Below are 27,068 nucleotides of genomic sequence, written 5' to 3'. Positions count from 1 at the left end.
ATCATTTTGAAGATTTTGTGTGCTGACTTGGCTAAAAATAGTTTGATGTATTTTGACAGTTTTGACATCGCTTTGAGACTTTTTAAAGCTTTTTTACGGCTTGCAGACATTTGTACTGCTCAGTGGTGACTCCTGAATCGTGCGTGCGTTGCAACAACTGGCAGTTTTTTGCGTGTCCAACTCAAAGGGCCTTCTCCGCTTTACAGAACGTGAACGGCATCAAATATCACGCCAAGAACGGCCATCGCACACAGATCCGCGTGAGGAAACCCTTTAAGTGTCGCTGTGGTAAAAGCTACAAGACGTCGCAGGGCCTCAGGCATCACACCATCAACTTCCACCCGCCCGTCTCCGCCGACATCCTGCGCAAGATCCAAGGATGAAGGCCACACACACACACACACACACACACACACACACACACACACACACACACACACACACACACACACACACACACACACACACACACACTCAAGTGCATGCTTTAATTTTCTTTACTTTTTGTATCCATCACTTGTACTCGCTAAAGTATATCTTTGTAGTATTTTTATTGTACATTTGCACATTCCTTTATGCAATCATCTGTTTTTGATGAATAATTTGACTTGCATAAGGTGCTAAGGAAAGAAGGAAAGGAAGGAAGAAGAAAGGAAGGAAAAAGTTGTCGATCCAAACAAAGCAGGAAGTTTGGATCGACAACTTTTTGTTGCGCAAGTAAGTTATATATTTGACAAACATATATTGTTCCATAAACAGTAGCAGTGTGTGTATATATATATATATAAATATATATATACAAACCCCGTTTCCATATGAGTTGGGAAATTGTGTTAAATGTAAATATAAACGGAATACAATGATTTGCAAATCATTTTCAACCCATATTCAGTTAAATATGCTACAAAGACAACATATTTGATGTTCGAACTGATAAAACTTTTTTTTTTTTGCAAATAATCATTACCTTTACAATTTGATGCCAGCAACACGTGACAAAGAAGTTGAGAAAAGTGGCAATAAATACTGATAAAGTTGAGGAATGCTCATCAAACACTTATATGGAACATCCCACAGGTGTGCAGGCTAATTGGAAACAGGTGGGTGCCATGATTGGGTATAAAAGCAGCTTCCATGAAATGCTAAGTAATTCACAAACAAGGATGGGATGAGGGTCACCACTTTGTAAGCAAATTGTCGAACAACATTTCTCAACGAGCTATTGCAAGGAATTTAGGGATTTTACCATCTACGGTCCGTAAAATCATCAAAAAGTTCAGAGAATCTGGAGAAATCACTGCACGTAAGCGATGATATTACGGACTTCTGATCCCTCAGGCGGTACTGCACCAAAAACTGACATCAGTGTGTAAAGGATATCACCACATGGTCTCAGGAACACTTCATTTAACCACTGTCAGTAACTACAGTTGGTCGCTACATCTGTAATTTCAAGTTAAAACTCTAATATGCAAAGCCAAACCCATTTATCAACAATATCCTGAAACACCGTCAACTTGGCTGGGCACGAGCTCATCTGAGATGGACTAATGCAAAGTGCAAAAGTGTTCTGTGGTCTGACGAGTCCACATTTCAAATTATATTTGGAAACAAAAAGGAAAATAACCATTCAGATTGTTATAGGCGCAAAGTTCAAAAGCCAGCATCTGTGATGGTATGGGGGTGCATTAGTGCCCAAGGCATGAGTAACTTACACATCTGTGAAGGCACCATTAATGCTGAAAGGTCCATAAAGGTTTTGGAGCAACATATGTTGTCATCCAAGCAACGTTATCATGCTTATTTCAGCAAGACAAGTGTTATAACAGCGTGGCGTCGTAATAAAAGAGTGCGGGTACTTTCCTGGCCCGACTGCAGTGCAGACCTGTCTCCCATCGAAAACGTGTGGCATATTATGAAGCCTAAAATACGACAGCGGAGACCCCGGACTGTTGAACGACTGAAGCTCTACATAAAACTAGAATGGGAAAGAATTCCACTTTCAAAGCTTCAACAATTAGTTTCCTCAGTTCCCAAACGTTTATTGAGTATTGTTAAAAGAAAAGGTGATGTAACACAGTGGTGAACATGCCCTTTCCCAACTACTTTGGCACGTGTTGCAGCCATGAAATTCTAAGTTAATTATTATTGGCAAAAAAAACAAAAGTTTGAGTTTGAACATCAAATATCTTGTCTTTGTAATGCATTCAATTTAATATGGGTTGAAAAGTATTTGCAAATCATTTTATTCTGTTAATATTTACATCTAACACAATTACCCAACTCATATGGAAACAGGGTTTGTAATATATATATGTATATATATATATATAAAATACATATATAAGCATACGTAAATAGTTTCATTTTATTTGCAAGCTTTATTTTTCTATTTGTCATTGTTTTGTTTTGTTTGAGGTGTCAACTGCTTTCCTAACAGAGGGGGCGCTGCAGGGGTGTCCAAACTTGGTGGGGGTGAGTGATGCCACCTTTTGATATCAAGGCCGATACTGCTTATAGTCTGTTGAATTTTGCGAAACAAACATGAAACTGCTCGCTCGCCTCCGACAAAATAACAAAGGTCGGAAAAAAACAACACGACATCAATAATAATAATAAACATGTTTCGAGAAAATAAACTTAAGTCGTAAAGGAAAAATGGAAACATAAGAGTTTTTTTGCTTCGAATTTTCTGATACGTGAACTATTGTATCGCCATGTGGCATTTATAATAACCAATAATTGATATTCAACAAGAAAATGTGTTACAAAAAAATGTCTCAAATATAATGAAGTAACAGGACTGAGTTGACATTTTATTTTAGTTAAAACATACTTACTTTTTGTCATCCTGTGACCATGTGACTTGAAGAAATAGTCCACATATTTCACAGAGGGTAATAATGAATTGGGGTAACAGGACTGTTCAAAAACCCGTTGACTTTTGAATAGTTTCTATAAAAAAAAAAAATGTTTCAAGATATTAAACTTAGAGAGAAAAATGGAAACATAAGAATTGATACATTTTGCTCGTTGAAAGTCTCTCAAAATACAACAACACATACTTTAACAGACAAGTCTCCTATAAACTCACCTGAGTAGCAGGACCGAAAGTAACAGGAGTGAGTTTTTTGCTTAGAATCTGCAGATACATGAAGTATTGTATGGCCATGTGGCATTTATAACAGCCGATCATTGAGATTCAACAAGAAAATGTATTTAAAAATGTCCCAAAATATTATGAATGCAACATGACTGAGTTGACATTTCATTTTAGTTAAAAATACTTACTTTTTGTCTTCTTGTGACCGTGTGACTTGAAAAAATAATCCACATATTTCACAGAGGGTAATAATAATAATAATCATCCATCCATTTCCTACCGCTTGTCCCCTTTGGGTTCCCAGGGGGTGCTGGAGCCTATCTAAGTTGCATTCAGGCAAAAGGCGGGGAATATTTCTCATTTTGTTTGTATAGGTGGTTGTGTTGTTGGCACAAACAACTATGATTGTTTTTGTACCGTCTTTTTCGGACTATAAGCCGCTCCGGAGTATACGTCGCACCGGCCGAAAATGTATAATAAAGAAGGAAAACAACATATAAGAGTATAAGTCGCATTTTTAGGGGAAATTTATTTGATAAAACCCAACACCAAGAATAAACATTTGATAGGCAATTCAAAATAAATAAAGAACAGTGAACAAAAGGCTGAATAAGTGTACGTTATATGACGCATAAATAACCAACTGAGAAGGTGCCTGGTATGTTAACGTAACATATTATGGTAAGAGTCATTCAAATAACCATAACATATAAAACATGCTATATGTTTACCAAACAATCTGTCACTCCTAATTGCTAAATCCCATGAAATCTTACACGTCTAGTCTCTTATGTGAATGAGCTAAATAATATTATTTGATATTTTACGATAATGTGTTAAAAATTTCACACATAAGTCGCTTCTGAGTATAAGTCGCACCCCTGGCCAAACTATGAAAAAAAACTGCGACTTATACTCCGAAAAATACGATAAACAATAAATAAATATACCTGCTGCCGACTTATTTAAACATGCGTGTGCGCAAATTCATTTTTGATTGAGCACGAGGTCTCAGACTCTTTTTTTTTTTTTTTAGGGGGCGTGCAGAATAATTTCAAGCATGCTGACTCGTTTTGGTGCGCAAATATATATCGCTTTCTTTTTGCAAGAATCTCTATGTGCGCACACACTCCAGCACGCTGACTCATTTTGCACGTGCAGACTCATTCTATGCACGCCAAGTCTGTATAGTTGTGTGTTGATTCATTTTCAGACGGAATTTTGCGTGCGTGCATAGACTCGTCTTGAGCCCACAGGCTCATTTGGAGTGCACAGATTGATTTTGCACATTTTTTTTAAAGCAGATTTCACCAATGAAAAGCAGTTATGTTGAAACACACAGAGGTGTTATACCAGGGGTGTCAAACGTACGGCCAAACAGGTTTATCCAGCCCGCGAGAATGAGTTTGCTAAGTATAAAAATGTGCCAACATTTTTGAATGAAAGAAACTGCTGTTCTAAATGTGTCCACTAGATGTCGCAATAGCAATTATTTGTATCTTTGTAGATGATGCTACATGTCAAAAAAATAAACCACACGATGTTAGTGCACCAGTCAAGGAAAATGAGCAAACTGCACATATATATGTAGATATATATTAGAGATGCGCAGATATGTAATTATATCATCCGCAACCGCATCACTAAAGTTCTCATCCACCCGCCAATGCCATCCACCGAAACCAACATTTTATCAAAACCGCAACCGCCCGCCACCCGCCCGTTGTTATACATCAGGGGTCGGCAACCTTTATCACTCAAAGAGCTATTTTGACCCGTTTCACAGAGTAAAGAAGACGAAGGGAGCCGCAACCATTTTTTGCGAATATTTGCTGGTGTTCATCCAAATAACGAGAATAAGGGCGTGCTATGAAGCCATTGCCTTTGACGCCTTCTACAAGTACAAACTGCTTGCCAGTCCAGCAACATGTTGTATGCAGCTTCCGCAGACACACGTACAAGATTGAAAGGCATACTGGGTGATACAGAGTACACTGATGGTTGTGATATAAACAACTTAAACACTCTTACTAATATGCGCCACACTGTGAAGCCACACCAAACAAGAATGACAAACACATTTCGGGGGGATATCCTCACAGTAACACAACATAAACGCAACACAACAAATACCCAGAATCCTTTGCATCCATGACTATTCCTGACTATACCGACGCGGGGGCGGGGGGTTGGTGCTAGCGGGGTGTATAACATAGTCAGGGTTAGTCATGGATGCAAAGGATTCTAGGTATTTGTTGTGTTGCGTTTATGTTGTGTTACTGTGAGGATGTTCTCCCGAATCTATTTAAAATCTATTGTTTCGTCATGTCACCCGCCCGACCCGCGGTTTATCCGCGGACTCCGCGGATGAGACCGCAAACCGCGTATCTCTAATATATATGTATAGCTCAGGTGGTAGAACCAGCAACTTGAGGGTTCCAGGTTGGATCCCTGCTTCCACCATCCTAGTCACTGCCGTTGTTACCCACCTGCTCCCAGTGTCACCCACACTGGTTTAAATGTAACTTAAATATTGGGTTTCACTATGTAAAGCGCTTTATAAACATAATTCACTTCACACTTCACATAAATAACATTGTGTAATTGGATTTTGATATTTTTTTTTTATCTTGATCGATTGAAAATCAACACCAGTTAGTCAACTGATGAACATTATCATACAATATATTCAGAAAGTATAAATAACGACAAATAAGGATAGAATATAACCGCAACATGTAAGTTTAAAAAAATCGAAAAACTCAACATTATGATTAGTACGTTTTTCAGAATGTTCTTTTTTGTTTGGTCTATTTTTAAACAAAGAAAACAATCTGAAGTTGTCTTTATTTTTAAGTTATCGTGCCAGGATTTTGCCAGTCCCGCCCAATTGGGAGTAGATTTTTCTCCATGTGGCCCCCCATCTAAAATGAGTTTGACACCCCTTAAACGGTCGACAACGTCGTGCTTTTAGGACAACAGATTGGCTCAGAACTGTTTGAGACAACAACACAACAGGTTGCCTCTGATTGGCTCTGGCCAGGAGACGTTTGAAGCCACCAATCAGGTCCCAGCATGTAAATGCAGTATTGCTGCCAACTAAACATCAATATTACAAAAATGATCAAAACAAAGCAAGCTATGGACTGAAAGAAAAGCTTACGAACTACACTTTGGACACCCCTGCTAGACACAGTGAGACATCCCTGCTATTTTCTCCTATCTTTGTATCCATCTGAGCTCCATTCCATTTGCCAACATGTTTTTTAAAGTCCAATGGCGGTCGCCAACAAAACAAGCGCTCCACTGCCAAACACTCACCGCACCATGTGCCTAATCGGGGGAGGGGGAGGGGGGCGGGGTTACTTGACCCTCCGGCCATGTTTGAAACAAAACAAATGTACATTGAATGTTCTAATGCATGCACTCTAAGGTGGTTTTGTATTTGAAAAGAGAGATTAGCTGTGTGTTGTGGACAAGAGCATTCCTGTGTGTGTGTGTGTGTGTGAATGTATATTTTTTTTCCAGCCGTATTCAAGTCATCAGCCTTGAGTGTTGTGTGAGAGTGTGTGTGTGTGTGTGTGTGTGTGTGTGTGTGTGTGTGTGTGTGTGTGTGAGAGTGTGTGAGATGTTTTGTGCCAAGTCATTCCTGTAGAGCAGGAGGGCCAACATCAGCGTTGTGACTTATTGCCTGTTGGCATCATACAAATGACATGATGACTTACAACAACAGGGTGGGTTACCTGCATCTCAATAAATGACATCTTCTGAAAATAGAGGAACTTTGTGTCTCCCTGAGAACCGGCGTCCTCTGCAGTGGACTTTGGGAGAGGGCGGCTTTTAAAAAAAAAAAAAAAGAAAATAGACCAAAAACAAATGTCCAATACAGAGGACGCTGGTTGTCAGGGGGACATATTTCAAGAATCATTAAGTTGTTCCACTTAATGTGTTATAAAGTTAATATGATTGGCTTTCTTTGCACATGCCGGTCACATTTTGCCAAATTTAACGGTAATATTTACAGAACAATGCAAAGTTTCATTCTGACAATATGAGGCGTTTCCAAACACAAAAATGGTCATCGTTTCCATGGTAACAACCTTAAACAGTTGCCACAATGGCAGTATTACACGAGGAGGGTCCAATATTTACCATGTTCAGTGAATGTATCGTAAAATGTGTCTTTTTTATTTTCCATGTCAAGTGCTTTTAAATTATATTTTCATATGTGACGTGGAGATTAAGTGTTTTGTATCGGGTAACTGGGGGAGGGGGCGGGGCTTACTGTCTTTCTATATAAAAATGAGAAGCTGCTTCAATGTAAACATAAAATAAAAATGAAAATCAGGTGAATATGTTTCTTTATTCATAAAGATCTGTTGACAGTCACACTTGTATTTTCTCTCGCAGGCACACTCACTTGGGCTTTGTGATTTGGTGTGCAATACACAACACAGTCAGAAAGCACATTGATCGGTACACTTCATTCATTTGCATGAATATGTCCATATGTGATGCTTCCTTAAGCATGACAACACACTCATCCATATGTACATTACATTCAGAATAAAGCCTTATTTAGTGCAGATATATTAGTTTTAACAGCACTATGCTTTGGAAGCTACCGAGTCCCTTCTAACAATACACACAATTGTGCTCTTTCTCCATATTGACGTGCGTCGGCGACCAATGGTGCAGCAAAGATGAGCGATAAAAGGAATAAAACAGGAAGCAGATTTACTCGTAGACAAAGTTGCTCGCCACGCTTTTTGAACCTGCAAAAGTGCCGATGATTGTACACGGAATGCACCACGTAGTTGACCACACTTTGGGGGCGAGGGGGGTGGGGGGTTGGTCACTCAATCTGATCGAAGTTAAGCACATGTCCGTCAAAGTGCGTGAGGACGTGTCTTTCGAAGAGACGCTGCTGGCAGTCGAGGGGGAACTGCTCGGAGCAGACGGGACAAACCTTCCAGTGAGACTCCACGTGCTGCTCAAAGCTGCGCTGCTCAAAGTGCGGCGGGAAGATGACTTCGCACAGGGGGCAGCGCTTGTGGACGTCACTGCTGTGCATGTGAAAGGGAGGAAAAAATAGGTTAGAGTGGAAAACATCTAAATAGTTTAATCCAAATGCTCGATCCGTATTTGTATCTAAATACCCGTTTTGATATTGTACCGGAATGTCCGATCTGTATTGTATGTAAATGCCCATTTTGATTTTTAGTATCGAAATGTCTGATCAGTATATATATCTAAATGCCCATTTTATTTTTTGTATCCAAATGCCTATTTTCAGTGTTGAATCCAAATGTCCGATCGGTATTTGAAACCTTTTTGGTATTTAAACTGAAATATCCCATTCATAATATGTATCTGAATGCCTATTTTTGCCCCCCCCCAATTCAAATGCCCGATCTGTAATCTCTAAATATCCATCAGTATCCAATCAGTATTGCATCTAAAAGCACATTTTGATATTTGAACCAACATAACCGATCAGTAATCTGTGTCAAGAATGCCCTTTTGGATTTTTGAATCCAAACGCCCGATCTGTACCTGAATGCCCATTTTGGAATCGTATTAAAACGTCCAATCAGTATTGCATTTAAATGCCCATTTGGATATTTATACCAAAATATCCGATCGGTAATCTGTGTCTAAATGCCCTTTTGGATTTTATTTATTTAAATCAAAACGGCTGATCTGTATCTGAACGCCCATTTTGGAATCATACTAAAATGTCTGATCAGTATTGTATTTAAATGCACGTTTGGATATTTGTACCAAAACATCTGTGTCTAAAGGCCCTTTTTGATTTTTTTTTATCCAAACGCCCGATCTGTATCTGAATGCCCTTTAGGAATTGTACCAAAATGTCCGATCAATATGGTATCTAAGATGCCCATTTGGACATTTGTATCAAAATATCTGATCAGTTTTGTATTTGAATGCCCATTTGGATATTTATACCAAAATATCCGATGAGTAATCTGTGTCTAAATGCCCTTTTGGATTTTATTTATTTATTTAAATCAAAACGGCCGATCTCTGTATCTGAATGCCCATTTTGGAATCATACTAAAATGTCTGATCAGTATTGGATTTACATGCCCGTTTGGATATTTGTATCAAAATATCCGATCAGTTTTGTATTTAAATGCCCTTTTGGATATTTGTATCAAAATATCCGATCAATATGGTATCCAAAATGCCCATTAAATATCCAATCAGTAATCTGTATCTAAATGCCCTTTTGGATTTTTGAATCCAAATGGCCGATCTGTACCTGAATGCCCATTATGAAATCTTACAAAAAAAGTCCGATTAGTATTGTAACTAAATGCCCATTTAGATATTTGTACCAAAATATCCGATCAGTTTTGTATTTAAATGCCCATTTGGTTTTTCGTAACAAAATATGCGATCAGTAATCTATATCTAATTGCCCTTTTGAATTTTAGAATCCAAACGGCCGATCTGTATCTAAATGCCTGGTTAGGTATCTGTACCAAAATGTCTGTTTAGTAATCTGTCTGTGTGCTCTTTGGAAATTTAGAATTCAAACGTTTGATCTGTATCTAAATGCCCATTTTGGTATTTAAATACAACGGCCTGATCTGATGACACCAACACCAAAATGGGCATTTAATTAAATAAAAATACCTGATCAGGCATTTGAATTCTAATACTAAAACATATATCTGGATACAAATGCACATCCAAAATCAACAGATGTTTATTTTGAGCAGTCTTGTTAATTAAAAAGTTACAAATTAAATGCAAGTTAAAAATGGTTTGAGTACGTTGCAGAATTCATCTCAATGGCTGATTCTTGTTAAAGGTGATTGTGTGCAGCATATTAGCAATCAATCATTATCCATTCTCATACACTGAATTTGAAACACACAAGACGACAGGAAGTATGCGGTCTGTGTTCAAATAAAAAGGTTTGATTTCTTCAGGCTGATCTCACAAGATCCTCGGCTGGCCTTTATCTCAGTCATGTGACCAAAGTGAGGTCAAGGTGAAGACTGATCATTTTATTCCCATGCGACTGGAGTGGTGTTGTCCAGACCGGACATGTGAGGTACCTGGCGTCGAAGCAGAAGCTGCTCCTGGTGTCAGCGCGTCTCTTGGCTTGATGGTCACAAGAAGGCTGAGCAGCTTCAGGTGGCTGCGGCACAAAAGAAACATTTACAGACTCCAAGCGACAAAAAGAGGAGCATAAAAAGTCATTTCCCTGTTCTGTTGCACTGAGGGAACTAATTAGAGCTTTATGCAAATGAGTTCCTCCTTTTAAGGGCGTGGAAGTAAAGCGTGTTCCCTTTCTTACGTGCTGTGGGTCGTCTGCAGGTGGGTGGTCAGCGGGCTCCGGGGGGGTGGTGCTGCGTGTGGGCTGCATGCACACCACCTCTCTGTCCCAGCCCGGGTGTGGGGGGGTGATGGGCGGGGCGCAGGGGGTGACGCAATGCGGCGCCTCGGGTGGAGGACGGACCGCTTGCTCCAGTGAAAGTGCTTCCTGGTCTAATGGACACAGTGTTAGCACGCATGCTAGCTCCACGCAGCAGACTTGGAAGTACCTTCTGTGGCGTACGGGTTGCCAAACTGCAGCTCGGCAGGTCTCTGCGGGACCAGGGGGGGCGGCGAGGGGTCCTGAGGGTACGGCAGCGGGAAGCGCAGAACCATTGGCTGCTCCACCTCAGCTCCTTCAGCGCGAGCGTCACGCTCCCTCTGACGACTCACGCACACCTGCAGCTCCTGCCAGGACACAAACCTCACTTTTACCCTCATTCATGCCTAAAAACAGCAATGTTCCCCTCATTGAAGTGAATCTTTGACTGCTTTTTCTGTGGTAGATGCCTAAAAACAGCAATGTTCCGGTCATTAAACTGCATCTTTGTTTTTTCTGTGGTAGATGCCTAAAAACAGCAATGTTCCCCTCATTAAAGTGCATCCTTAACTGCTTCTTCTGTGGTAGATGCCTAAAAACAGCAATGTTCCGGTCATTAAAGTGCATCTTTGTTTTTTCTGTGGTAGATGCCTAAAAACAGCAATGTTCCCCTCATTAAAGTGCATCATTAACTGCTTCTTCTGTGGTAGATGCCTAAAAACAGCAATGTTCCGGTCATTAAACTGCATCTTTGTTTTTTCTGTGGTAGATGCCTAAAAACAGCAATGTTCCCCTCATTAAAGTGCATCCTTAACTGCTTCTTCTGTGGTAGATGCCTAAAAACAGCAATGTTCTGGTCATTAAAGTGCATCTTTATTTTTTCTGTGGTAGATGCCTAAAAACAGCAATGTTCCCATCATTAACGTACATCTTTGACTTTTTTTATGTGGTAAATGCCTTAAAAACAGCCATGTTCCCGTCATTAAAGTGCATCTTTAACTGTTTTTTCTGGGGTAGATACCAACAAATAGCAATGTTCCCATCATTAAAGTGCATCTTTGACTGTTTTTTTGGTGGTAGAAAAACCTAAAAACAGCAATGTTCCTGTCATTCAGTGCATCTTTGACTGTTTTTTTGGTGGTAGAAAAACCTAAAAACAGCAATGTTCCTGTCATTCAGTGCATCTTTGACTGTTTTATCCGTGGTAGATGCCTAAAAACAGCAATGTTTCCATCATTAAAGTGCATCTTTAACTGTTTTTTCTGGGGTAGATACCAAAAAACAGTATTGTTCCTGTCATTCAAGTGCATCTTTGACTGTTTTTTCTGTGGTAAAGGCCTAAAAACAGCAATTTTCCCATCATTGAAGTACATCTTTGACTGTGTTTTCTGTCGTACAGACCTAAAAACAGCAATGTTCCTGTCATTAAAGTGCATCTTTGACTGTTTTATCTGTGGTAGATGCCTAAAATCAGCAATGTTCCCATCATTAAAGTGTATCGTTTACTTTTTTTTCTGTGGTAGATGCCTTAAAAACAGCTTTTGTTTCCATCATTAAAGTGTATCTTTGACAGTTTTTTTCTGTGGTAAATGCCTAAAAACACCAATGTTGCCGTCATTAAAGTGCATCTTTAACTGTTTTTTCTGTGGCAGATACCAAAAAACAGCAATGTTCTTGTCATTAAAGTGCATCTTTGACTGTTTTTTCTGTGGTAGATGCCTAAAAACAGCAATGTTCCCGTCATTAAAGTGCATCTTTAACTGTTTTTTCTGTGGTAGATACCAAAAAACGGCAATGTTTCTGTCATTAAAGTGCATCTTTGACTGTTTTTTCTGTGGTTGAAGCCTAAAAAAAGCAACGTTCCTGTCATTAAAGTGCATCTTTGACTGTTTTTTCTGTGGTAGATGCCTAAACACAAAAATGTTTCCATCATTAAAGTGTATCTTTGACAATTTTTTCTGTGGTAGTTGCCTAAAAACAGCAATGTTCCTGTCAAAAAGTGCATCTATGACTGTTTTTTCTGTGGTAGATACCAAAAAACAGCAATGTTCCTGTCATTAAAGTGCATCTTTGACAGTTTTTTCTGTGGTAGATGCCTAAAAACAGCAATGTTCCAATCATTAAAGTGTATCTTTGACTGATTTTCCGTTGTAGATCTCCAAACAAACAGTAATGTTCCCGTCATTAAAGTGTATTTTTTGTGGCATATACCTAAAAACAGCAATGTTCCCATCATTAAAGTGCATTTTTAACCGGTATTTCTGTGGCAAATGCCTAAAAACCGCAATGTTCCTGTCATTCAGTTCATCTTTGACTGGCGTTCTGTTGTAGATCCCTAAAAACAGCACTGTTCCCGTCATTAAAGTGCATTTTTAACCGGCTTTTCTGTGGTAGATGCCTAAAAACAACAATGTTCCTGTCATTAAAATGCATTTTTAACCGGCTTTTTTGTGGTAGATGGCTAAAAACAGCAATGTCCCGTCATTAAAGTGCATTTTAACCGGCTTTTCTGTGGTAGATTACTAAAAACAACAATGTTCCCGCCATTAAAGTGCATTTTAACCGGCTTTTCTGTGGTAGATGGCTAAAAACAACAATGTTCCTGTCATTAAAGTGGATTTTTAACCAGCTTTTCTGTGGTACATGCTTAAAAACAGCAATGTTTCCATCATTAAAGTGCACTTTTAACTGGCGTTTCTGTGGCAAATGCCTAAAAACAGCAATGTTCCTGTCATTTAAGTGCATTTTTAACTAGCTTTTCTGTGGTAGATGCTTAAAAACAGCAATGTTTCCATCATTAAAGTGCATTTTTACAGGCGTTTCTGTGGCAAATGCCTAAAAAGGGCAATGTTCTTCTCATTCGGTGCATCTGTGACTGCTTTTTCTGTGATATATCCCAAAAAACAGCAATGTTCCCGTCATTAAAATACATTTTCAACAGACTAAAAACACAACTTCCCTGTCATGCGGAGAATCTTTGATTGCATGTTTGCAGCAGAGTCCTAAGGCCAGCAGTGTTGGTATAGTTTAATCCGTAAAATAGGATCTTTGACGAGCATTTTTCGGTGGATCCCTAAAACAGTAACACACTGCTGTTTCATAGATGATCTTTGACAAACTTCCTCTGCACCCGAGCAGTGGTAGTTTTCAAAGATGGCACTGACATGACGTGAGTGAAATAGTGGTGTTGTACACTCTTGCTGCCCTTTGTGATGATATGTGAAGCAGCAGCATTAGTCGCCTACTCGTTACTGTAATGGGTGTCAGACTCGGGCTCTCCTCTCCCTCCCTGCACCGACCTCCATGGATGACTTCATTAGTGCTCTGTTAGCAGCTTTAACATTTTAACCAGGGTTGGGGAGGTGAAGCCGACACGCCGCCTGGCATTTGCATGGAATAATGGCGACAGGTGTGGGTGTATTAATTAGCGAGGTAAGCTACAGCGAATAACTCTAAGTGTCTGAAACCGTGGCATCCAAACTTTTTCAATTGGGTGCTGCATTGGGCTGAAAAAATACTACATGCAAAGTGACTATATATTTATATGTATATATAATATACATACACACACATATATATATATATACATATATGTGTATTTATATATATACACACATACATGTATGTATATATACATATATATATATACATATGAACATATATATATATATACACATATATGAATATATATATACATATATTTATATATATACACTCACACACATATATATGTACACACATGTATATATACACATATGTACAAAGTATATAGCCTATATATACAGTATATGTGTGTACATACATACTGTATATATGTACACATATATACATATATGCGTATATATATATATGTGCATATATACATCTAAATACACATCTATATACACATATATATATATATATATATATGCATATATATAAATATATGCATAATACCGTATTTCCTTGAATTTCCGCAGGGGCACTATAGAATTTTAAAACATCTTCTCACTCCAGCGCTTACCAAAGGCATGCAGTAAAAATTTTGAGTGTGATATAAGCTTGCACCTTAAATCCTACTGAATAGCTCTTAATCTTCTTCCCTTTATGAGATTTCAAATTACCAGAATTGAAATCAGCCTCCTCCATTTTGAAAATGATGACAGGAGAAGTGTCACTCGTGACGTCAAGAGTTTGACCAGGCGGTAATACTAAGCATGTGCTAATTATTTTGGGAAGAGAGTTTGACCCGGCAGTAGTTCAAGGCAGGCGCATACTATATGCCCTGCGGCAATTCAAGGAAATACGGTATGTGTATACCGTATATGCACATGTACACATGCACAGTTGCTGCATTGAAATGGCTCCAAGTGACTTTCCCGGTATAGCTCGGTTGGCAGAGCGGCCGTGCCAGCAACTTGAGGGTTGCAGGTTCGATCCCCGCTTCCGCCATCTTAGTCACTGCCGTTGTGTCCTTGGGCAAAACACTTTACCCACCTGCTCCCGGTGCCACCCACACTGGTTTAAATGTAAAAATTAGATATTGGGTTTTACAATGTAAAGTGCTTTGTGTCAATAGAGAAAAAGCGCTATATATAAATATAATTCCCTTCACTTCCTGACTTGTTCAGGTCAATGATTAGTTTTTTTCAGATCTGTGCTGAGTTCATTTGACTGTCCAATTGTCGCGTTTGTAACCGAGTCTATGGACTGCATCACATGAGCCCTATTTAAATGGGCTCAGAGAAGCCAACAGGTGTCGTCAAATCCTAATCACTCACATGAAGCTAATTTGATTTGATTGGAACTTTTCTACATCACCAACATTTATAATGTGTGTTGCTGTATGTAAACTTTTGACCCAGCAGATTTGGTCACGTTTTCCGTTGACCCATAATAAATTCATAAAAGAACCAAAGTTCATGAATGTTTTTGGTGACCAACAAGTATGTACTCCACAAAAAAATAAGAGTTGTAGAAATGATTGGGAACTCAAGACAGCCATGACATTATGTCCATGTATATTTTCTGTGTATATATATTAAGGCTGGCAAGTGATACATTTGTTTAATCATATTAATCACACTCTAATTCTGTGTATCATGATTAATCACAGGATTTTCACTTGGAAAAATAACTTTCTTAAAAAAATACCCTAATATTTGGACACAAATGCAATTCTGTCATCACAATGTGATACGGCAACATTTGTTAAACTGCCAGTCATTGACTTGCTCAAAACTTGGTTCAAGTACCGTATTTTTCGGACCATAAGTCGCAGTTTTTTTTACAGTTTGGCCGGGGGTGAGACATATACTCCGGAGCGACTTATGTGTGAAATTATTAACACATTACCGTAAAATATCGAATAATATTATTTATCTCATTCGCGGAAGAGACGAAGAAAATGTCAGCAATCGTCTCACACACACGTCAGCAATCATCACATACATGTGAACCAATAAGAATTCGGCAGGGGAGGGTCATGGCAGAAGTGCATTGTGGGTCATGGAATGCTAACTGCTATATGCTTTATGCTACTGCCGTAGCTATTAAAATGGATCGTCATTTTATCGTTAGCGGTAACTTATAAAAACTGAGAGTGGCTGAACAAAAATGGCATCGAAAGGGAAATCATGTACTGCAGATTACAAGCTGGACATGGTGAAGTATGCACCAGAAAACGACAAGAGGAAGCGGTGCATACCTTTGGAGTTGGCAGAGTTGTTTAGAAGCGACATCGAGGAAGAAGATTTCATGGGATTTATCAATTAGGAGTGACAGATTGTTTGGTAAATGTATAGCATGTTCTATATGTTATAGTTATTTGAATGACTCTTACCATAATATGTTACGTTAACATACCAGGAACGTTCTCAGTTGGTTATTTATGCGTCATATAACGTACACTTATTCAGCCTGTTGTTCACTATTCTTTATTTATTTTAAATTGCCTATCAAATGTCTATTCTTGGTGTTGGATTTTATCAAATAAATTTCCCCCAAAAATGAGACTTATACTCCAGTGCGACGTATAGACGTTTTTTTCCTTCTTTATTATGCATTTTCGGCCGGTGCGACGTATACTCCGGCGATTTATAATCCAAAAAATACAGTACATGATAGGTAGGCCTTGGCCGATTTTCGATACATCAATTAACCAAACGATAATTTAAGATGAAGTCGAGGTTATTTCCAGCGTTGATAATTGCATTTTTCTTTTGTAAGGTTTGCAAAGACACAACTTATTTATTTTTATTCAATATGACAGTGGAACTGTCATACTATATACTGTATGAAAGTTACATGAACATAACTCCAAAACAAACATGCGTCTAAAAATGCCTGTAATATTGTATCTATGTGAGTTTTACTGGAATCAGTTGTTTTTGTTATTTTCGGCCGGTGCGACGTATACTCCAGAGCGATTTATAATCTGAAAAATACGGTAAATACCGTATGAATTAAGTGCACATGTTTTTGTGTTAAATAGAAATAACTAAACTTAATCAAAAATAAACATACTTCTTCAACAGGAGTGTGTCCAGCTTAACTTAAAAGAGCATCAATTCAGTGTGCAGCTTTATGATAGAGCAGGTCTCAAACTTTCATCACCATGAAAACTACTGTGACAAAAAGAGGTGAGATATTTGTTTCTCTAAAATACTGGCAACATTTCAACTGGGCTTTGATTATGACGGATATCTCCTCTCGGTGAGATTATTGTCTTTCTGCCATGTTGTGTAAATTATCAATAATTAAAAGCGTCACACACACTCCCAGCTCATTAAAGTTGAATACATGACACACCACAAATAGTTTGAAGCCACATAGCTCTCTTCTCCTAGAGAAGGGTATAAACTGGATGTGTAATTTCGTCATTGAATGACAACGTGTACTTGCCCTCGGACAAACTGCACTCATTACCCAAACAAACACGCTCGCATAAATATTGCGCTTATTGAACGATATACAGCAGAAAACTTGTATTTGAACTTTCATCCACTTACTTTAGTTATCCGCTGCACTGACAAGGTGTTGGCGACTGGCCAAACTGCTGAGTCAAAACTGGCGTGTGACCTCACCATTTACCTTTTTCTTTTAAAGTGAGAACATGAAAACAATATAATGGGCTCTGTTGGCCACTTATTTCATAAAAATACTGGACTTACCTACCCAAATCTCCAAAGAGGGCTGGCTCAGGGTGGAGGACAGAGTAAAACAACTAGTCTATAAAATTCGCTACACCTCCCTGATACCGAAGTACATGTCAAACACCAGGTGGAGCTTCACAAACCACGTTGAACCCAGGATCCGATCTAACAAAGGTCTTAACTCATTCTCCTTCTATGCCACATCAATATGGAATGCACTCCCAACAGGTGTAAAAGAAAGTGCATCTCTACCCTCCTTCAAAACCGCACTAAAAGAACACCTCCAGGCAACTACAACCCCAGACTAACGCCCTCCCCCTCCACATCCCACCTCCCCGGATAGTAAATAATCAAATGTAAATAATCAAATGTATATACTTGCTCTTATGCTTTCTCAGCTCACTATGTTCACTGCTCGTTGAACATATCCTACCAAGTCAGACCTACACTGTAACAATGTCCATTTCTCAGATGATATAATTGTTGATGACTGAAGCGATGATATCAACCATACCTAATTCTCCCAACCCCCGCCCCAACCCCCTCCACATTCCACCACCCGGATTGTAAATAATTCAATGTATATACTTTGATGATGAACTTGTGTGATGACTGTATTATGCTGATAGTATATATTTGTACCATGAATTGATTAACGTGGACCCCAACTTACACAAGTTGAAAAACTTATTTGGGTGTTACCGTTTAGTGGTCAATTGTACGGATTATGTACTGATCTGTGCAATCTACTAATTAAAGTCTCAATAAATCAATCCATTAATCGATGCTCAATACTTTTGTTCCTAAATATGGGACGATTTATTTTTTAACGGACGTTTGGCAACCCTATTTAAGTAGCATTCATCCTAGCGCCATCCTCACATTCATGTTTTGCTTTAAGATGCTATTTTAAACTTGATGTGCGCCGATGATAAGGAAGTTTGTCGTTGCAATACTAACTTATTACTACCTAAATTTAATCTAAAGTTATACCAATATTTTGGTACCGGTACCAGTTTTTTTAAATCAATCACAAGCACTGTTAACATTAACAGCCCTAATATATATGTATTCATATATTGTATGTACAATTAAAGGCTACTACCGACCACGCAGTCTGATAGTTTATATATCTATGATGAAATATTAACATTGCAACACATGCTAATACGGCCTTTTTAGTTTACTAAATTGCAATTTTAAATTTCCCGCCAAGTGTCGTGTTGAAAACGTCGCGGTATGATGACTCGTATCATGACGTCTCGAGTTGTAGCGGACATTATTTTCCAGCCCGATACAAGCTACAAGTAGTCTGCTTTAATCGCATGATTAAACAGTATCCTGGACATCTGTGTTGCTGAATCTTTTGCAATTTGTTCAATTAATAATGGAGAAGTCAAAGTACAAACCCCGTTTCCATATGAATTGGGAAATTGTGTTAGATGTAAATATAAACGGAATACAATGATTTACAAATCCTTTTCAACCCATATTCTGTTGAATGCACTACAAAGACAAGATATATATGATGTTCAAATTCATAAACTTTATTTTTTTTGCAAATAATAATTAACTTAGAATTTCATGGCCCCAGCACGTGCCAAAGTAGTTGGGAAAGGGCATGTTCACCACTGTGTTACATCACCTTTTCTTTTGACAACACTCAATAAGCGTTTGGGAACTGAGGAAACTAATTGTTGAAGCTTTGAAAGTAGAATTCTTTCCCATTCTTGTTTTATGTAGAGCTTCAGCCGTTCAACAGTCCGGGGTCTGCGCTGTCGTATTTTACGCTTCATAATGCGCCACACATTTTCGATGGGAGATAGGTCTGGACTGCAGGCGAGCCAGGAAAGTACCCGCACTCTTTTACTATGAAGCCACGCTGTTGTGGCTTGGCATTGTCTTGCTGAAATAAGCAGGGGCGTCCATGATAACGTTGCTTGGATGACAACATATGTTGCTCCAAAACCTGTATGGACCTTTCAGCATTAACGGTGCCTTCAGAGATGTGTAAGTTACCCATGCCTTGGGCAATAATACACCCCCATACCATCCCAGGTGCTGGCTTTTGAACTCTGCGCCTATAAAAATCCGGATGGTTATTTTCCTCTTTGTTCCGGAGGACACCACGCCCACAGTTTCCAAATATAATTTGAAATGTGGACTCGTCAGACCACAGAACACTTTTCCACTTTGCATCAGTCCATCTTAGATGATCTCGGGCTCAGCGAAGCCGGCGGCGTTCCTAGGTGTTGTTGGTAAATGGCTTTCGCTTTGCATAGTAGAGCTTTAACTTGCACTTACAGATGTAGCGACCAACTGTAGTTACTGACAGTGGTTTTATGAAGTGTTGCTGAGCCCATGTGGTGATATCCTTTACACACTGATGTCGGTTTTTGATGTTGTAGCGCCTGAGGGATCAAAGGTCCATAATATCATCGCTTACGTGCAGTGATTTCTCCAGATTCTCTGAACCTTTTGATGATTTTACGGACCGTAGATGCTTAAATCCCTAAATTCCCTGCAGTAGCTAGTTGAGAAATGTTGTTCTAAAACTGTTCGACAATTTGCTTACAAATTGGTGACCCTCGTCCCATCCTTGTTTGTGAATTACTTAACATTTCATGGAAGCTGCTTTTATACCCAATCATGGCACCCACCTGTTCCCAATTAACCTGCACACCTGTGGGATGTTCCATATAAGTGTTTGATGAGCATTTGTCCTATTGCCACCTTTCCCAACTTCTTTGTCACGTGTTGCTGGCATCAAATTCTAAAGTTAATGATTATTTGCAAAAAAAAAATGTTTAGCTGTTTTAACATCAAATATGTTGTCTTTGTAGCATATTCAACTGAATATGGGTTGAAAATGATTTGCAAATCATTGTATTCCGTTTATATTTACATCTAACACAATTTCCTAACTCATATGGAAACGGGGTTTGTAGAAAGATGGAGGTGGGAAGCTTTTAACCTTTAGCCACACAAACACAGTCGGTGTTTCCTTGTTTAAAATTCCCGAAGTTGAAGCTTAACTATGGATCAGAGCGGTCAAGCAAACACGGATCCCGACCAAATGTCAACCGGCAGTTTTCGGTGAAAAAATTGTGGTAATAAGTCCGTTCTTACCAGAGACATCAGCGGAGCTTCCGTCTTGCTGCACCTGCGTGACTTCCCTCAGAGACTCTGGCGTCAACACACCCGTGGCCACACCCCTCCGCTTTTCAGGTACTTTATAATCTCACTAAAAGACTAGTAACACAATAAGCAGATAAGGGATTTTCCAGAATTATCCTAGTAAATGTGTCTAACAACATCTGAATCGCTCTCACTGCCCTTGCCTTTTTTTTTTTTTGTAACTTTTTTTTCTCTTTTTTTTTCTAGTCCTTCACTCTAAATTTCTTCATCCACGAATCTTTCATCCTCGCTCAAATTAATTGGGAAATTGTCGCTTTCTCAGGCCGAATAGCTCTAGATGCTGCTGGCTATGATTGTAAACAATGTGAGGATGTGAGGAGCCCTACAACCCGTGACGTCACGCGTACATCGTCTGCTACTTCCGGTAAAGGCAAGGCTTTTATATTAGCGACCAAAAGTTGCCAACTTTATCGTCGATGTTCTCTACTAAATCCTTTCAGCAAAAATATGGCAATATCGCAAAATGATCAAGTATGACACATAGAATGGACCTGCTATCCCCGTTTAAATAAGAAAATCTTATTTCAGTAGGCCTTTAATATAATTGGATATTATGATTATTTGAAAGTTGGACTCCAACCTTGTTTACTTCCGTGATGACCTCCTTTGAGTTTCTCAACCAAAAATACCAAGTAGCTAAAATGCGTCAAACATGGAGAAGTGTGGAGAGAGCGTTTTGAATGTTTTCCATCATCGCAGGGGATTTATATCGGTGACATTTTGAGTTATGTGATACAATTGGACATTTTTTTTAAGAAAATCCACAAGGTTTAGGAGCAGGTTGTGTTATGTGTGTTGACTTTTTGTGTAATATATTCACTGCATGATTGGGAAAGGTTGTTTGTATTGGGTCATACTTAAAAATGCTGCGCTGAGTATACATTCAACGTGTGATTCATGGCCATTAACCCGGATTTTTCATGATGTTTACAAAATGGCAGCATCTACACCGTCGGATATTTGAAATTAAGTTGAAGGCATCTTGCGGGCCAGGTCCTTTACTAAACTTGTGACATCTCGCGGGTCAAACCTGAACTTGCCGGCGAGCTGTCGTTTTCAACACCCCGGTCTAATACGAAGAGGAGTGGTTGGATATTTTAACTTTACCTCCTGCAGCCGCTCTTTGTCTTTCAAAGCCCGGGCCAGGTCACGTTTGAGCTCCAGCACCTCGCTTGTCCGCTCTGCCATCTGCACCTAGACACACAGAAGAGCACGTCAATAACCATCTGAAAGTCCGTTTCGCTCCAGAGAGTTTTAGGTCAGCTTCAAGGAACCTAAAAGCAAACAATCCCAGATAAGAGGCGTTTAATTGTTGATCTGTTATTGATCTGGTGCCGCGGCCGGCGAGGGACAGGATGGCAGTAAATCAGAGAGAGCCAGCGGGAGAGTGCATGTCTGCTCCTCTCTCGTTTCATCCCATTACAAAGATTCCAAATCCCCTCGGCTTCTCGCTCTGCTTCATGTCTGTCTGAGCGCCCACTTTCCTGACTCTTTAAATTGTGCTTTTCTTTTGCGTTTCCCCCCCAAATTCTCTTTCATCTCCTTTGGTGCTCTCGCTCCCCTCTGAGGGATTTATGGCGCAGCATTAGAGGGTGAAGTTCAGGTGGGGAGTAGCGACTGTCTGTTTGTCTGTCTCGGGATGTAAACAGTCGTAAAGCATGGCTGGCTGCAGCGCTCTCCCCCCTGGGGGCCATTAGGAGCCGCACAGGACATGGGCCCTCCACTCAGACAGGAGGGCCCATCAAAGACGCCGACAAACGCACTCGCTTCCAAGTTGTTGATGGGTTCAAAGTTCGCTCATTTAACCCTGCCAGCTCCAGCGCAAAGGAGTTATTCCGTTCTCGCTAACTTCATTCAGCTAAAACAAGATGGTGCTGTACCTAATATTGTGGCCAAAAAGAGTATAATAATTCAGTGGGAGTCTCACTCGAAATCGCTCCTCCTCATTGGCCAGACGCTGTTTGAGAGTCTCGTTGATGGCGCATTGCTCTTTCCACTTCTCCTCCATCAGCGCCAGCTCCTCCTCCACCGAGTGGGTCTGCTCCCTCTCTGACGTCTCCGCCTCCTCCTCCTCCTCCTCCTCCTCCTCCTCCTCCTCTTGGGGCTGTCGCTCGCCCTCCACCTCCACCCAGCTCGTCATCCTTAGGCTGTCCTCACGCGTATCGTCGCGTTCTTTGCTCTCCTCTTCCTGGTTCACGTCTCGCTGGCTCTTCTTTTCCTCGCTCTCTGCGCTGCTTTGCGTACATTCACGGCTCTCAGGCTCGGCGCTGATTGTCCCGGCTGCGGCAATACTTCCTGCAAAAACACACACATAATACCTTTTTATTTTATTTTTTAATGAATATGAGTCAATTTAATATGATGGGTAAATATTTTGTCTGTGTCTTATACATTGAATTTTTCTACATACAACATACACATTCTATAGATACTTATCCAAAAAACCACACAAAAAGTGGAATAAAAGAGCAAACATGTTACTCCAAAAAACTACACAAAAAGTGGACTAAAAAAGCGAACGTCTAATTTAATAAGAAAATTTTGCATTTTTGACATGAGTAACACAAAGCTGCCATGCAGGCTGTTTTTAACTTTAAAACTGGCATTGCTGGAAAAATAATAAGAATTTACCTGTAGAATCAACGGATAGATCTGAAGTTGCTTTACAGCTTTAAGCGGTGAAAGTAAAAACAATATATATTGATATATGACTTTTTAAACACTTTTATGAGTGGGAGCCTTTTGGATCCCAGAAACATTTGAGTCAGAGTTTTTATAAATTGTCGTTGTTCAAGAATATGATGAATTAAAAGCAATGTTGTTATGATTTACCTATTTGAGGCTCCAATTACTTCACAAGTCTGTACTGTTCTGGGCAAGACCTTGACCAACTCCTAGAGACTGTAGAGATTGAACTCCACATACTAAAGCAATGGTTTGATGCCAATAAATTATCAATCAACCTAAATAAAACTAAATATATAATTTTTGGAAATAGGAAAAATAACATACAGCGCCATATAAGAATTGATGATATGGAGATAGAAAGGGTGTATTCAATAAATTTTTTGGGAATATATATAGATGATAAATTAAATTGGAAACTGTACATAAATATACTTAAGACAAAGATGGCAAAAAATATTGCTATGTTACATAAAATTAAAAACTCTGTGAATCAAAAGGCTCTTATCATGTTATATAATTCTTTCATACTCCCATATCTTAACTATTGTGTTGAAATCTGGGGAAACAATTACAAATCAAACATCAACTCTATATTTTTACTTCAAAAGAAAGCGATTAGAATTGTAACTTATGCGAATTATCATGACCATACCAATGCTCTGTTCATTAAATTAAAAACATTAAAACTGCACGATCTTGTTGACCTCAATACTACTATTGTGGCTTTTAAAGCTCATAACCACATGCTGCCTGGATGTTTACAAGTGAGATTTAAACCCAGAGAGAATCCCTATGACCTCAGAGGTTCAGCTTTCTTTCAGAAAGCAAAAATAAGAACAAGCTTAAAAAGTAGATGTGTTTCTGTTAGAGGAGTTCAACTGTGGAACAGCTTGGATGATTCCTTCAAATGTTCCAGTTCCATTCACACATTTAAAAAACACTTTAAGACCAATGTCTTGAAAAAATATATCACTCTTGAATTAACATTGTAGTTAATACTACGATTAATGTTAATTAAAAATTAAACATGAGATATAAATAATAATAGAAGTACAATTGTTTGTGTATATTGTATATATAATTAGTGCAAAGGTCTTATATGTACACAGGGATATTTCACATGCCTGTACTGTGTATAAAATTGAACTACGTTCATGTTGTTTATGATGTTGTTTATAATGTTGTTTAAAATGTGTATTTATAATATGTTGTGCAAAGGACTTTTTATAACTTTCGGAAGTTTATTTTGTACTTGAATTTGTTTATAGGGTTAGGCGCAATAAGTGTTTAACTTCAGCCTAAACCCTTTCGGTCTGTAACATTTTTCATTTTCAATCTATGAATGTACAACTTTTTATTTTCAATCTATGAATGTACAACTGTTTTTTTTGCTTTGTTGACCATTGACCGAAGAACAATAAACTTGAACATCAAATTTTACACTTTACATATCTTTTGGGGGTAAATAGTGCTTATTTTTTGTTTTTGTGATTAAAACAGGGTTTTGTGTCAGAAAAAAGGCATAAAACATTTTTAAATATGAAAACTCTGTCAATGGATAGATCTGAAGTTGATTTATAGATATTTAGCATTTAAAGTAAAAACCATTATATGTGGTTTGTTTTTAACACCAGAGTGACTGAGACTCTTTTGGGTCCCAGGGACCTTCAACATTCACTAAAATTTAGGGGAGCCCTGATTGTTACAATAAATATTGTCTTGTTTTTTTTAGTTCAGTTAGCGACCCTCAGACAAAAAAGTTTGGACACCCCTGCAGTAGCACTTTAACATATGAACTTAATTGGTTCTGTGACAAAGTTCTTAAGTCAAAACACTTGTATCTCAAATCAACTTCTCCTGATGTAAATTAACTGAAACCAATTTAATTACAGCACAGTCACACACACCAATCACAGCACATTGAACATGCCTTTGAAAAAGACAAACAAACTTATGGATAGGAAATATTGTACAAAAACAATACAAAAGAATGTAAAAAAACAAGTAGTTTTATGAAGTAATGTAATAATAACATACAGCAATTACTTTGGAGTGTGGAATTTTTTGAGCTGCTTCTCCGTCAAACACACCATATTTTCATGGATAAATATCTGCCATTTAAGTATTATTTTAACATTATGGATGGTGTTAGACTCGCAGTGCTACCCTCAAATTGCTTCTCCAAGTAACGCACTCTTGTGTTGATTTTAAAATGATTTTTTTCTTGATGAGGTGGTGACTTGTCCAGGGTGTACCCTGCCTTCCGCCCGATTGTAGCTGAGATAGGCGCCAGCGCCCCCTGCGACCCCGAAAGGGAATAAGCGGTAGAAAATGGATGGATGGATTCTAGGAATTTCATTCACTTCCTCTTCTCAGCACTGTCCTTGACACGCACTTTCTTCCTACCCATGGTTGGAAAGCAAAGTTATGTTGATCTCTAGCTATGAGCTAATGCTAGTGAGTGAGACCAGATCTTACAAAGTTCACTGTAGCATCCGCTACACCAACTAATGGCAGGATGCTTGTAAGTCATATTTTTGCTTGCAACTTCAAGCACAAAAATTAGCTGAGGGACATTACTTATCTCAAAACACTCTTAGATTGAGTTACCACCATACTTGCCAACCATCCCGGATTTTCCAGGAGACTCCCGAAAACCTCCCGGGACAAATTTTCTCCCGAAAATCTCCCGAAATTCAGGCGGAGCTGGAGGCCATTCCCCCTCCAGCTCCATGCGGACCTGACTCAGCAATGTTGTGACCCCCTTAAACAGGACAATACTGCCATCTACTGTACATAGAATAGAATAGAATGTACTTTATTGATCCCTGGGGGAAATTCAGCATCACAGTTCGCTCACAATCAACAATGATAATAATAAATAATATAATATATATAATATATTGTATATATAATATATGAATAATATAAATATATTCTACAATTAAGTGCAGTCAAGGAACATATGCATTAGGGAGTCTGTTGTGAAGCCCACAGTAAAGAGACGTAACTTCTTCACCTCACCTGGTTATTGACTCCAACCCAATATATTACACCATCGACGAGCAAAATGAAGAAATATGCTTGCAAGTTCCAAAACGAATGAAACAAGAATTTCAGTTTATCCAGGAGAATTCGAAGGGGAAGGGGTATGTTGCCTGTAAATTTTGTAGAACAGACTTCTCCATAAACACGATGACAGAACGGATATACTCAGTCAGCGAAGCACAAAGCGTCCGCAGTGCAGCATCGTTCACAACCCAGTATTATGGGCCAACTCGCAAAATGGAGACCTGATGGTGTAACTTATGCTGAGACAAAGATGGCTATGCTGATAGCTGGAAGCAACATCCCGTTCTCATTTGCGGATGTCTATAACAAATCCGTGAAGTATATGTTCCCGGATTCGGAGATCTTTCGCCAGTACGCAAATGGCAGAACAAAGGTTACTCAAATAGTGAAAGGTAAGTGTTTTTTTGTTTTTTTTAGTAACCAGCAGGCACAGTACAGTTAGTAGAACAACTGTGTTTTTATTACTGTGTATTTGATAGGTGCC

General features: G+C 38.9%; 2 protein-coding genes across 5 annotated transcripts in view; one reads left to right on the top strand and one right to left on the bottom strand.

The window, feature by feature from the left end:
- The window catches only part of LOC133540006 (juxtaposed with another zinc finger protein 1), a 42,216-nt gene extending 34,105 nt beyond the window's left edge, over positions 1 to 8,111 (top strand). Inside the window, exon 5 of the mRNA XM_061882459.1 lies at positions 207 to 8,111. Coding sequence (XP_061738443.1) covers positions 207 to 383 — 177 coding nt within the window. The 3' untranslated portion in view covers positions 384 to 8,111. The remainder of the gene's footprint in view (positions 1 to 206) is intronic.
- Positions 7,448 to 27,068, bottom strand: part of tax1bp1a (Tax1 (human T-cell leukemia virus type I) binding protein 1a) — a 58,609-nt gene continuing 38,988 nt past the window's right edge. For 3 of the 4 annotated variants that reach the window (XM_061882455.1, XM_061882457.1, XM_061882458.1), the window contains exons 12-17: positions 22,752 to 23,119; positions 21,932 to 22,018; positions 10,684 to 10,861; positions 10,437 to 10,627; positions 10,195 to 10,277; positions 7,448 to 8,169 (exon numbers count right to left, since the gene is read on the bottom strand). In XM_061882455.1, the coding sequence (XP_061738439.1) occupies positions 7,959 to 8,169; positions 10,195 to 10,277; positions 10,437 to 10,627; positions 10,684 to 10,861; positions 21,932 to 22,018; positions 22,752 to 23,119 (1,118 nt within the window). In that variant the 3' untranslated portion in view covers positions 7,448 to 7,958. The remainder of the gene's footprint in view (positions 8,170 to 10,194; positions 10,278 to 10,436; positions 10,628 to 10,683; positions 10,862 to 21,931; positions 22,019 to 22,751; positions 23,120 to 27,068) is intronic. The other variant, XM_061882456.1, reaches the window with a different exon arrangement.

The sequence above is a fragment of the Nerophis ophidion genome, linkage group LG21 (genome assembly GCF_033978795.1).
Source record: "Nerophis ophidion isolate RoL-2023_Sa linkage group LG21, RoL_Noph_v1.0, whole genome shotgun sequence".
NCBI classification, from domain to species: Eukaryota; Metazoa; Chordata; class Actinopteri; order Syngnathiformes; family Syngnathidae; genus Nerophis; species Nerophis ophidion.
This window is presented reverse-complemented; position numbering and strand designations above follow the sequence as displayed.